Below are 14,322 nucleotides of genomic sequence, written 5' to 3'. Positions count from 1 at the left end.
ATTTAGTAGTGACCTCTACGGAACATCTTCCTGAGAGACTGCTGGTCTTCAAAAAGGCTTTATATGTAATGTGGTTTTATATTTTGAAATTTTGCTGGAGGAGGGGGGAGGAGAATTAATAAGTCTCTGCTTTCAGTTTTGTCATTTAAGCTCGTATGTGCCATCTTAGGAAGACTCTGTTCAGAAAAGTAGCCTAAAATATTTAAAATATATAGATCTGCTTCAAAGAGTATCAGGTAGAAGGCTGGAAACGCCCTCTGCCAGAATGCTGACAGTGAGGGAAATGTTGCTGAAGACTACTGATATCACTCAAGCTAAAATGGATCCATATAATTTCACTGCATTCTTTCCCTCAATTTGAACAATCCATATTTTATGAGAGTATACATGATGATGCAACAAAGGCTTGGTACAAAACCTTGAATAACAAAATGCTTTTAGAATGAAAGCTCTACAGTTGGAGAGCTCAGCATGGTACATGATGGTTAACAGAGGGACCATTTCCGATGTCAGACATCTGTTGCAGGACACTTGCTAAGCTTCATTAGCCTCCAATGAATATGAGATGGTCATCTATTAAGCTGCATTTCTCTATTTAGGCAGCCAAGCAGAAAAATGAAAACTCTGACACTGCTCTGCCTACATTTTTAATGTGTCCTTAGCTTATTTCTGCCTCAGACATACATACCTGCACTCTCTCGGATAACAGAGCTTAGTTTGGAGCTGAACAGGACATCCACGTGATTGAGAATGAATTCCACAACCACTGATTGGATTCGCACTTCCATAAAAGCTGCTGTTCCACTGAAGCAAGCAGATTCTATCTGCTTTGATCTAGGGAAAAGAATGAACATTAGTCATCATTCTAGCCAGCATTACCAGTTAATACCGTAGGTCCCTTTTTCACAGGAACAAATATTTGCACAGTGGTTGTGGTGTGAAGTCTACACAAACAGCACTGCAGAGACACAAGCTGATAGCTTGTGCATTCTCTCCTCCATAGTATAATGCAGGAGTATGGACTTTTCCCGAGAATGAGAAGAAAAGTCTCCATCTCGTCATTGCAAAAGAGGGGTTCATAATCCATGAGAGTGGGTCCTACCTGTGTGAGCATTTATTATTTGTGGCAGTTCACCCTAACAGGAATAACGCTGAGTCTATTACTCAGCTAATTCCTGGCAAAGCCACAGGTAACATCTGATGTGAGCCAAGCTTCCTTCTAGGTAAAGACAGGTAAACCATATCATTCTGGCTCTCAGAATGAAGCATTTTTGGAAGCTGTGGAGAAAGGATGCAACCTGACCTGTAGCTTCCTCACAAATCAGATCATTACCTAGCTGGTGCCAATTTCCCCAATGAATGTTTTCCCTTTTTTCCTTAAAAAAACAAAACAAAACTCTGACACAAAGTAAAATATAGCCCACCCTCTCACTTTATAAAAAACACTTATATTTACAAAAAGCTTTTTAAAAGTGCTTACTACATGGTTTGCTTTGACCATAATAACTGATAATTATTGATTGATTATAATCACTGCCTAATCTTGATCACTGTCTTGTGAATAAAAAAGGAAAAAATCATCTTCCTAACCTTTCAGACTGATATAAAAGTTACCTTAAATAGAAGGCATCTGATAGCACCTTTTCTGACAAATTTTATTAAAAGGCATAAACTATCATGAGCCACAGCTCACTTCAACAGATGTGATTTAATCTCCAGATTGTCGGCTACCGTAGACTAACATGGCTCTCCTCCTACAATGTCTACAATCAACAGATACCTTAATAAGTTTGGTGCCCAGACAATGGCTAAGTTCTTCGTATGCATGTTTGTGATGGCACAATATTCAGCCAGGTGAGACAAATGCCTCATAAGGAACTCGAGCGTCCTGGAAAAAAGGCATGAATTTCAGACAAGTTAGCCTATGATGCTATGGTTTCAAAAGACAAGCTAAAGGGGATTGGGAAGAATTATCAGCTAAATGAGGTATCCTAAACAAACTAATATTTCACTTTTTGAAAAATGGCCAACTCTTTCCTTCCTTGTTGCATCGCAAAAGCAAAGGAAGACAAATAATATGCTGTGTGGACCAATACACTGCAAGATGTCTCCAGAGTCAAGCCATCAAAGATATAGGCACTGCTACAGTCCATTACTAGTGACTTGTTTTCTAAATGGTAACTACCATCTTTGACGACCATTAGAGGGAGCCTCTGCAACATTATCTAGCTAAAGTGTTGTACATTTTCCCTGCACAGGGAAAATGTACGAGAAAGAAGGTCCAATTTAGATGGTGAAAGCAGCATCAAGAGATTGCAAAACTGAACAATAAAAATATGATAGACCTTTGTTAGTAGATTTTGCATACAGGGCAAGTACATGGTTCCTTTCAAATAATTCTAGAAGCTAATGATATTTTGATATTATGAGTATTAGTATCTAAGACACTTCAGAACAAAGCACAGTTAACTTTCCCTGGATTCTGCTCCCTGATTTAAGATTACATCCAATAACGGAGGCTGTGTTGGATATCCATGAGTTCCTATGGATCCTTTGCAAGTAAATACTTAATATTCAACACAATGTAGATTTTGTTCAATAGTAATAATACGTGGGCTGAGATGAAAAAACAGAATGATGGGATTTAATGGAGAGGAATTCTGAAATGTATTGTAAAGCAATGTTGCTGAGATGTTAAATATAATTAACAGAAAAATTAAGGGAAGGCTCATGTGAAGTAGTGGTTAGGGTTCTGGACTAGGATCAGGGAGCTCCAGGTTCTAGTCTTCTCTTTGGCATAGAAATCAGCTGGGTGATCCTTGGGCCAGTCACTCCCTCTCAGCCCTAAATAGCTTCGGGCTCTACAACAAGCCAGCTGAAAAACCAAATCTTCTGTTACAAGAACAAGGTGAGTGTGGTGCCAAATACACAGACCTGCAACTGAACAGAACAAATCCAAAAGAAGAAAAGCAATAACAACAACAACAACAATAATGGGACTGTAGCATCTGTTGATGAACAACAGGACACTATCCTGAGTGTGGAGACAAACACATATATCTATTGCAATACAGCTAGGTGATCCAACTTAAGTATAAAACACGATGGAAATCCAACCTCTCAGCCCTCTATACTGATGATTCAAATGATCAAACAACCCTGAGCCTAAGCCATTAAGGTCATGCTTAAGAAAGAATGAAGGCACTCCAGATTCCTGCTTACTCTAAAAGGTGATGATTATGTTGGTGATGTGGCAAGGAAAAGAACAATTTCCAGGCCTCCTAATTCTACAAAGCTATAAGAAGCAAAGCAGCTAGTACAGGAGCATGAAATCAGATATAGCAATCCTCAGTGTTCTCCATGGCCTTCAATGTGCCAAAACTTAGCAAGAAATCTTACAGACTTTAGTAAGATCTAATTCTTTCCATCCAAAAACAGGTTTCATATTCAAGTTCTATGACATGCTGAGTTAGACATCTGATCAAAGGATCAATTTCTCAAGTTTTCTATAGCCACACCATACCCTTCCCTATTCTGGATGCCCACATATGCATCAAGCAGCAAAATGCTCCAAGACGGCTAAAAGAAAACTTCTAAATGTTTTCCAGATCTCTAAGCCACTTGTCTGACTCACTTATGACAGGATTCCCATCTCACTCTTAATGCGGATAGTACTGAAGTGAACTGTGCTACTTCCCTGCTGACTATTAAGCACATCTGCTATCTCTGCTGTGATGAACAGATTTATACTGGTATTTCAACTCTGCACAGTTTTTAATTGACAATTCTGCCTGGAGGGCAAGATAAGAACCCTCTATTTCTTAAAATTTGTTCCCCTTTCACACCCTGAAGTTTTATATTTCTACAAAGTATGCTGAGTTTTTCATGCTGTCTCCACCCCCACTTCATACAGTATCAGCATAAATGATACAGATGTGCTATTTGTCTTGTTACTGAGCTAAATAAAGTAGAAGTCAACCTTGCATCGCCATAAATCCTTCAGTGACTGCACTCAGCTGCTTAATTTCACATAGGCAAGAAGAATGGATCCTCAGTAAACCAGCCAACTTACAGGACAGAAATCGAACTGCAAGGTTCATCACTTAGAGACTTCATGTAAAATACAGCCTTCTGTTTGTTTTTTTTAACTTCCTAGTCTAATGCAGAACCCTCATATTCCCTAGCCATTTCTCATCCAAATACTAACCAGGCAAGATCCTGCTTAGCGTTTTAGCCAAAACAAAGCCAGCTAACCTGCTGAACAAACTAAAAAATTCTGTCTCTTTAAAGAATGATTTTGCCACTGCATATGGAATGTGGAAGGTAGAAAGGACATCACTTGCAATACAGGGTGGATATAGATTAATATTAATAGAGGTATGTTGCTATGTCAGTAGGGAAGATAGGACATAGGCTTCCACAAAGTCACCCAGGATTTTTTTTTAAATAACATAATCATAAGGCTGTGTAAACACAATAAAAATAATTGCACAATAGCTATACATGCAGACCTGTAGTGCGGTGGTGGCAACTGCTGGATGACATCATGGATTTTCACCAGCCGTTCTTCGTCAGTAGCAGCAGATACAGCATCCTGGAAAGGAGGGGGAAAAAACCCACAAGCCTCAGCACAGCACGTTTGTTTCTTTTTCCTAAAGCCTTACAAATGAATACTATCCTAATCACAATGCAGAGCAAGCACAAACACCTAGCTAAGCTCCTGACTGTCCTAAGTCATAGGATGTTATGTATTACTTCAATATTCCACACTAATTCCAATATGCAGCAGTGGATAGGGGATTTCCTCATATTTCTCCCTGGCAAAATAGCTGTGAGATACCCTGGAGAATTATTCACATGTTCAGACCTCTTGAGCTTGATTTCAGATCTCTCAAAACCACCCTGGCATTGCCAATTAAACCTTCGTTCATAAGTGGAAACAATTCACTGGTCTCACTGCAACTCTAAATAGACCTAAAGCTTCTTTCTTCGATTTTTTGCCCAGAGAAATGTCATTCAAAACATCACGTTTTATAATATAGTGGAAGAAGGATAAATGGATTTCTCATATAAATATACAGCAATGATACATAGGGAATGTGCTGGTTCTTTAAGCATGCTTTTGTTTCTCCAAATTATCCATAAAAATCTTAAGAAATCTCTGGAACACAATTCACAATGCCCATGCAGTAAAGGGGAAAAAAAAATGTATCTTGCTCTTACTGAAAATTTCTCATAGAGCTGATAGGTGAGGAGAGGATTGGGGAGTTCTCGAAAATAGAGCTTGCAGAGTGAGCCCACACAGTGTATATCCTGAATATACACATCTTTTGTCAAGTCAGGGATTTGTTCGGAGTCAAACTCATGCCTGGAGATAAAGAAAAACAGAAGGGGATGAGGGGGAAAAAGGAATATATACAATTAGAAGACAATATGGTTTCCCTTAAGGGAAGAGGTAAAAACAACTTAAAACACATGTCAATTTTTTATAAATTTACGTATTTTTCTAGATGGTTTTCTGAGAAGCAGTTCCAATCATCTTACAGCCAATTAGTTTGCTCAGAAAAATATACTAGCTGTAAAGTGGATGAGGCAATTACATAAATAATTACAAGACACGTAGCCCATGTCACAAGAGTCACATTAAGTATTAAATGACAGGTTCCTATTTAGATAAATTACTCATCTGTCAAACCTACAAAGCAAAAGATGAGTGAGATGAATGAGATAAGGTCAATGAAAGCCACCCACAGCCCATACAAGCCAAAGGAACAAGAATCTTGTGAAGATTTTGTGATTTGGTTATCATCCAAACTAAAAGAAAAACCTAAAGCTATACTTACCAAAGTACAACCACTGTTTTTGAAACTTGCTTCTACATTACTTGCTATCCTGCTGAATATTCTAAAGTCAGATAGTAGCCCCAGCGCAACACAACTGCTTTCTATCTTAACTGACTATGCACTTCTGGTTTTTCAGACAGGAAAAGAATCTTAACATCCAAAATGCAGCGAGGAGTGAAGGAGAAATTAGTTCTGTCTGCTCTTTAGAAAAAGGGCATCCAACAGAGAATGAAACTCACAAATAATGTAAACAACCCTACCGTAACTTTTGGATATTGGATGCAATCCCAGAGAGACGATATATTCCATCCACAATACCATGCTTTTCAATGAATTCAGTGCAACTCTTAAGGACCTGGGGAACTTAAAAGGAAAAACAAAAAGTGTTAGCGGACCCTCATCAGTATCCTGGCAGATTTGTCCATGCAAGATTCATAGGCTCCCAAAAGGTTTCTGCCCTGATAACAGACTTCTTAAAACTCTTGCTTATCCTGTTCCCTTTTACATCCAGATTAAAACCAATACATTTCTAAAAGTGGCTTCAGATAACTAGGTACCATTGGGATCTGTGTCCAAAGTGTAGCTATTACCTTTAGTTATCAATACTATTACACTGCAGGGACAGGCTCCTAGCCTTTATTTAAATCCACTCTTCTCTGCAAATACTGAGTTTCTTGCAACATTCTATGGTCTAGCCAACTGTTCATTTAGAGTTCATAAAAATTCAGACTATACATGCATGCACTCACACAGTAAGCCATAAATTACTCTCCTTTTAGCTTTATATGTTGTACAAATCCAGATACTGGAGTCTGTAAACTTTAGATTGTCATACACACCTAACCAACTGTGGTTTAGTGAAGAGGCTATGAGCTATGATTTAACAAACTTAAGCTTAGAAGTGATATGTGAACGTAGTATTTCTACTATTTGATCTACAGCATTAAGCAGATGGAATATTTTGACTAAGATAATGGCTAATTGATTTTATTCATCTATTGTCTCCTTCCTTCCTTCCTTCCTTCCTTCCTTCCTTCCTTTCTTTCTTTCTTTCTTTCTTTCTTTCTTTCTTTCTTTCTTTCCAGGGATAAATATAAACAGGCAGTATGGAAGATTGTCCCTGACTCCTACTGCATTTTGGAGGCATACTGATGGTTCAGGACAATATTGCACATCCCATGGAGGGCTGAAGACTCCTGGTGACTATAATGTTTTGCTCATAAAGGCAGCTAAATATTGTTCAAGTTCTGCTGCTGGATTTGTTGTTTCTTGACTGGCTGTAGCTAGAAGTTCCCAAGGCCTTTGGTTAAAAATAACAAAATCAGCTTAGGACATTGGCCTTTAGTCCATTCACTCTTGACCTAGACAATTTCAGATTATCAAAATCAGACAACAAATTACTCTTAAGTTAATTATTAGAGTTTCTATATGTGTAAGGATCTGCATTTGAGCATATTAATAAGGAAACAGAAAGAAGATGAACCACAGCTACAATTTCCAGAAGGTAACATCATATGAAGTTAATCTGTAACTGAAAAAGCAGGAACACAGATTAGGAGGTAGACTTAGGCACACATTAACATTCCGACTAGCATACCAACCAATCCCTGTTCAAAACAACCAATCTACATACTTTTATCCCCCAAAAGAATAAAACATATTAAATAGCCAACATCAGCACTTTAGGCTGATGTTTGCTGTTGGTTAAAAAAATAACAGTACACACATTTAACCTCTGGCTGGTATCATTACTAAATAACTTTGGCAGATGCTTATGAGTGTTTAAAATCTATTCTTACGTAAGCTGCCAACTCTCATAAATTGATAACTGAGAAGAGATACTAAATAGTTCTTAAAGCAAATCCATTTATAGCAGGTAGCATTGTCTCAGGGCACAGTAGGAATTACAATACTAGCTTTCCCAGACTATTAGGCTCTTACTGAGTTGGAACATTCCAAAAATTATTAAAAGGAATGTTCAAGAAAAACAAAAAGTTGTAAAGGGAGACCCAAGATAGGCAGAGATAAGTGTTGGGTTATCTAGAGTACCAAGACTGTTTGAGGAGGACAGGACAGGACAGGACAGGACAGGACATATATATTCCCCTATCCTGAAACTGAAATCACTCTGCTTACAATAGATCATGCTTGGTATAAAGTCGAACCTAGCTTCAGCAGCAAAATACTGAAAATGCATTTTAAATACAATCACTTTCCAAGGAGAGATGTATTTTCCCTGATCATGTCAATCCAGTTAGTGATGATCAGAGACAGGTTGCTGGACACAACAGGTCTTTGGTCTAATCCAGGAAGGTTTGAATTTAAGAACCTCAACTTTACTTCCCCAATTCCTACTGAAACCAGTCCCTTAAATATTTGTCTTGAATTAAGGCATAACATAGATTTCAAAACCAAGAAGAAAACTGAAAACGATAAGCACATCTTCATTTGCAAATGGTTTAATCCATTACTGAATATTTTAAAATAAAGGAGTAAGTTGAAGCTATAAAGGTGACTGATGCATTAAGATCTCATTTTTAAAGAGACTGCACGAATACCTAATGCGCTTGGCATTTGTCTTTTCTTAGTGAACCCCATTCTCCTCTAGGAAGAAGTTGGGCCCTGCACAAAAATAGCTAGAAGTTCCCAACAGTCCCTGCTATCACCGCTGCCACCTCTCTGAATTGCCTTATTGAAGCACTGGGTCACGGAGAACAAGCTCGGCATGTTTCTGTCACATTTGTCTCCTGGAGCTTTCTAGTCTTATAAACAAACAGCATCACAGAGAGCTGTATCTGTCATCATTAAACTTCAGGAGCACCCCACTGTAACATTTAACATCAAGGTAAAAGAGAAAACAATGCCCCCCAAAGCAGGGGGGAGAGGTAACAGTTATTCTAATATGGTATATATCTCATTTAACAAAAGGGGGGGATGCTAAGATGGTAATGCGCTCAACAGTCGTATTTGTCCTCCAGATACCAATGACGTACAATTCAGTTATTCTCTAGTCTCCCTGTCAAAATGGATGGATTTCACCATACAACTGTGCCAGAGAATGGCTAATTCTAAAACCTTTCATTATATGAGGATACAATTAAAATCCTTCACATGAATTAACTGCATTATATCCACCACTGCTTATAATTTAGAAATTTACAGTACCTGCTTACATATGATTAAACAAATGTACTTATTTCCTGATCACTGATGGTTAGTTAGGCACCAGGTGTTGAGCTCAACTCAGGGAACCGTTACCTTAATGGTTCTTCCTATGCATCTGTGGGTGATGGATGTAGTCAATTGTCAGTTTGAGACCACAGTATCCTTGGCTTCTCATGTTACATTCAGATCCAATACTAGACTGACAGATTGGACTCCATATATTATGAAGAGGAATGTTGATATTAATGTGAATGGTATACTTGGGATACTCCTGCCAACCTAGCAATTCGAAAACATGCCAATGTGAGTAGATTAATAGGTACCACTTCGGCGGGCAGGTAACGGCGTCCCGTGTAGTCATGCCAGCCACATGACCACGGAAGTGTCTACGGACAAACGCCGGCTCTTCGGCTTTGAAACGGAGATGAGCACCGCCCCCTAGAGTTGGACACGACTGGACTTAATGTCAAGGGAAACCTTTACTTATACTTGGGATACTAGTTTTATGGTATCTTCTCTTAAACTGGACATCTTTCTTTTCAAACAAAACACCTGATGGAAAAGATTTCTCCATTTTCTGATGCAGGAATGTCCAAATTTCCCCCCCCTATCCAACTGCCTTTCAGAATATTCTCACATCTATGTGTAAAACTTTGTGTGGAACAAACTCCCTTCGCTCAAACATCTGAAGTCTCTCTTTGAACCAACACAACTATGACCTATTAAATTTGATCTTGATAAAGGCATATTTCCAAAACACTATGCTTCCTTGGGTATTATTGAGGATTATATAATCATCCTTCAATAATATTTCAAGGATAGCTGTCAAACGTTAAAAGCACAGTATTTATGAATTAGGAATTTTATCTCACAAGTACAGGTTATTGTTGTTTTTAAGGTATGAAGCAAACATGAAAAGTTTCCACTTTATTAAAAGGTATGAATATGATGCTCAAGTTTTAAAACCATAAAAAGGTCAGGGGGAAAATACAAAAAAGAGAGATGCTACATTTGTTGTAAAAACTGCACTACATGCTCCTTTGGTACTACAAGTGGATCTGTCACGTCCTGAACAAGTTCTGCCAGATATCAACACCTATCATGGGACTATTCAGAAAACCAGCTACTGAGACGACATTTCCTAATTAGATGAAACGAAATATTAAGCTGATGGTGTAACACATAGTGCTCCCCTGATATACTGGGACCTAAGATGTAGAATGCGTTTCTGACTTTTCTGAATTGCTGGTAATGCTGAAACATCTTAGTTATTTATACATGAAATTGCAATTAACAATGCTTAATCAAATGAGAAGCTATTTTCAGTCCTTCAGTTTCTAGGCAACCTGCCATCCATGTATCCTAGATACTTCCTGTTTTGCAGAAACCTCAGTATATTTAACCACTATGAGGCTGTAGGATGCTGAGCACTACAAACATCGCCTGTTGAGAGATAAAGCAAGCAGTTTGTGTTTCCTCTTCCTAATGCCAAAATGACGACTCTACATTCTAGAAATAGAAGTGCATATTCAACTGTAAAGACTTAAGGAGGAAATCCTATAAAATCCTATCATTTCTGGTGGAATTAACACCACAGGGGTATTATGCCCCAGGTGATTTCAGGATTTTCCTTCATTTCAGGACCTAAGTCTGAACTGGGTCCTGATACTTGGATGCAATTAGCTAGTTTTAACCTGGGATGAGGCTGTGGTTCCCATGGAGGACATGAAATCTGAGCCATGCCAGATCCATTTCCAGGGCTTGGAGGTTGAAGTCCCCCAACACTATCAAACTAGAGCAGTCCACCTACTGCCCATCATAAGATTCATGAGCTCAGGAAGGCACATAAAGGCACTCACATCCAGATACCAAAGAACTGACACAAATGGTCAATGCCAAAATGTCATGTACAATCATCCCCATCCTTTTTTCCTTACTTGATATTCTAGCTGCTGATGGACCCAAAATTCATAAGAGAAGATCAAGGGCAAGGCTACATCCTCATCACTGCCTAATGGGTTTTTCAAATCTAGACTATAGGTAGTCCTTGTGTAACAACCATTCATTCAGCAACCAAGTTATGACAGTGCTGAACGAATGTAGTTACAGTTGGTCCTCAAAGTTAGGGCCATTGCAGCGCCCCCACTGTCACTTCCCATCGCAGTGCCCCCCTTCTGACTTTCACTGTCTTCTTCCTCCTGCTGACGATGCTGCCTGAGGCCTTTCGAAGGGCCAGCAGCTGCCACAGTCGTGCACACCTCGTCAGCAGAGGGAGGATGAAGACAACAAAGGTCAGCTGGGGAGTGGCAGGGGTAGGCAGTGGAGTGCAGGGAGGACAAACAGGCAGAGATGGGGAGGAGATAGGTGGGTGGGAGGACTTGAAGCAGAGGTGAGCATGGTAGGGCAGAAGTGTGAGGTCCTTGCTAACAACGGCATGGTCCTTGTCTAACAACCGCAACCAGGACTACCGGAACTACCATCGCTACGCAATGTGTTCATGTGATGTTTTGCCTAATGACCACTTCATTTAGCAACAGAAATTCCATCCCAATTAGAATAATTAGGCAAGGACTACCTGTAGGTCTTCCTGTTCATATACCACCATGTTGTATATGGATCTCATTCTAGATGAAGCTGAACTTTACCAGTAATAGCCTGAAGCCAATTTTCCAGCAATACAGCCTCTAGGACCCTGGGCAGAAATTGGTCCAAAGTGGTCCACCTGTACTAAATAACTGGTTCCCTTTTTCCTGTAAAGGCAGCTTATCTTCTACTATCATGCCATGAAAATCCCTCCCTCCAAGTCTCCAACCAATTCTCCTGTGTCTCCCCCCCAAAAACAAACTCCATAGTGATCCAATGATCCAATCCTGCTCTTCTTACTTTGAAAGCAAGGTTAACATGGATATTTTAAAATGAATATCTGGGCACTCAAAATCAATGGCAATAAAGAACTGTGTGCCTAAATGTCACAGACCAACTGAATTTTGCCATGCTTAACACTTTCTAGATTTTACCCAGCATTGCTGCTTAAGTCTATAACAGAAGAGGCAGCACTGTAATTGGTTAGCCTAGTGCTTGATGGAGAATCTTAAACCCAGTCCTGCTTTTAGAATTAATCTGCACATCTATTTATCAAAAAATGGCCTAAACTAGCGTAACAACAATTTGGAGAATAGCAAAAACCTATTTTAGGTTGTAAGCTATTATAATTAACAAGATAAATGTTTTAAAAGGTCTTAAAAACTGACAGTGATTACTTTTGTATTATGTAGATTTGACACAGAGATGGACTTTAGAGCTGACAGTTAAGCAAGATTAATTCAAAAACAACAATGATTTCTAAACTCAGACTGTCTGCTTTGAATTGCTCAAGCCATTTTATGCTGCCTATCACAATTGCACCACTGCAAATCAGAAGTAGTTTTTATTACTCATTCTTTACAAATCTACAAAAATAAGTATTACAACACGGCGAATAAAACAATACAGTGCTTTTATTTTGGGTCACAGATGGCCACATTTCTTGCATGTGTGAAACATTTCTGCTCTAACTAAAAATAAGAAAATAAGAGGCAGGGGACTGAGCGAGCCAGATTTTCCTGGTAAGTAACTAGAATACAGCACAACCTCCTCTTCTTGGAATATGAAGATCAACCATGTTTTATCCCTTAATTTCAGAACTAATGAAGAAAAGGCAAAGTTGATATCGCAATGAAAAGCACTAATTAAGCAGTATGATCAGCAAATCTTCTATTTCTTGTTAAAGGGAATGGTTGTCCTTTAGTACTGAAACCAGTACTATAGCCCCAGAGCTACCACTATCTTCAGCTTCCAACATTGGGTCCTAGATGGCTTCCTTAATAGGGACAACAATATTCTGACAGAGCTATTGGACTGTATCACCATGACACCTTTCAGCATGATGAATGCCAGCAAAGCAGAACAAACTGGGGGCTTCTTTTAGATCAGTACTCTTCTGGCAAGCTTGGTCACTTCCAAACAAACATGTAGCATGTTAGAAATGATGTCCAAAGTTAAAGAGACCAAAATAATGCAACTATTTCAATTAAAGATAGTTAATTAAGTGGGTGTCTAATGTTCCCCTTAGTCATACAATTAGATTGTACAATTAACTACAACTACATGTTGAAGTCTACTGCATTGCTTGGACCACTGAAGGCAAAATCATGGTGTATTCTTTCTTATGATTCTGGCTTCTCCAGAAAGAAAATAATTAAACCTCCTGTTCAGACATAACATTAAGCACTCCGTGGGTAGATGGTTCACAGTCTGCTTAATTGCTTCAGGTGGCAGGAGGAGCCAAACAAAAGTAATTAAAGTACTCAAGCACCCTAGTTCCTTTCCTTATTGTTATGTCCAAGCTGAACTACAGGAAATGCCCTTTCATTTACAAGTTAACCAAAATACGTTTGTTGATTTCAGCAGCTATCACAGTGCAGGTGTTCATCCAATCAAGCACTTAAAGTCCCTGTGGAATGTAAGCAGGCATTGAGCCACAAGAAAGGCATGAGGAATATGAAACCCGTCTTAGAGCCTTCTGGGGCATTACATCATAAGGCAAAAACAGGCTATGTTAGTTGCATAAGCCTTAAATCTAGGGTGATGCCCTGAGACAAAACATCTATGGGATGAAATGAAGTCTAAGTAAGGAACATGGTACTTAGAAGAAGGAAGAAACAGCAAAGAATAACAGTATCATCAAGACGTTACTGAAAACACATCTTAAGCAACAACTCACAAGACTGGTTTGCCTGAACTTTATTTCTTCCCTGAGGTTGAATTCACTACCGCTAGACCAGCACACACTCAAAGGAATGTTTTGGTAAGGTCTGACTTGGAAACATGGAATCTATAGGTTGATTACTAGAGAACCACCCATCTTCACATAAAATTGATATTCCAAGCAGATGTTATAGATATGGAACATTACAGAGGATTACTCTGCTCCTTATTCCCCTGAGGTGAATAACCATTATTCTGAATCAGGCTGCTGAATAACAAATGGCACATGATGCTCTAATCCTATACTGGGGACCAAGGATTCTTCCACAGCACAGCAATGTGAAATTCCTCTTACTCCTTTAATTATGGTCTTCTATAGCTCCAGATTCCTTATTCATACAAATGCCAAAGTACAATGAAACTCAATTATTGCCATTTATTTATTTACTTATTGCTATTTATTTATCATCCATCCATCCAATTTGTATGGCTGCTATCTCATGTTTGTATATGATGTATATGAAGGCCTTTACCTTAAGGCACAAGCTGGAAGATACAATAACATGTA

The 14,322-nt window shown here is 38.9% G+C and overlaps 1 protein-coding gene across 2 annotated transcripts in view; it reads right to left on the bottom strand.

Moving 5' to 3' along the window:
* The window catches only part of ARHGAP32 (Rho GTPase activating protein 32), a 103,855-nt gene that overhangs the window by 13,066 nt on the left and 76,467 nt on the right, over positions 1-14,322 (bottom strand). For both annotated transcript variants that reach the window (XM_063311443.1, XM_063311444.1), the window contains 5 exons: positions 6,104-6,206; positions 5,224-5,368; positions 4,512-4,594; positions 1,781-1,888; positions 689-834 (listed from right to left, as the gene is read on the bottom strand). In XM_063311443.1, coding sequence (XP_063167513.1) covers positions 689-834; positions 1,781-1,888; positions 4,512-4,594; positions 5,224-5,368; positions 6,104-6,206 — 585 coding nt within the window. The remainder of the gene's footprint in view (positions 1-688; positions 835-1,780; positions 1,889-4,511; positions 4,595-5,223; positions 5,369-6,103; positions 6,207-14,322) is intronic.

This window comes from Candoia aspera, chromosome 9 (genome assembly GCF_035149785.1).
Source record: "Candoia aspera isolate rCanAsp1 chromosome 9, rCanAsp1.hap2, whole genome shotgun sequence".
In the NCBI taxonomy this organism is placed as follows: Eukaryota; Metazoa; Chordata; class Lepidosauria; order Squamata; family Boidae; genus Candoia; species Candoia aspera.
Note: the sequence above shows the minus strand (reverse complement) of the source record. Positions and strands in the feature narration are given on the sequence as shown.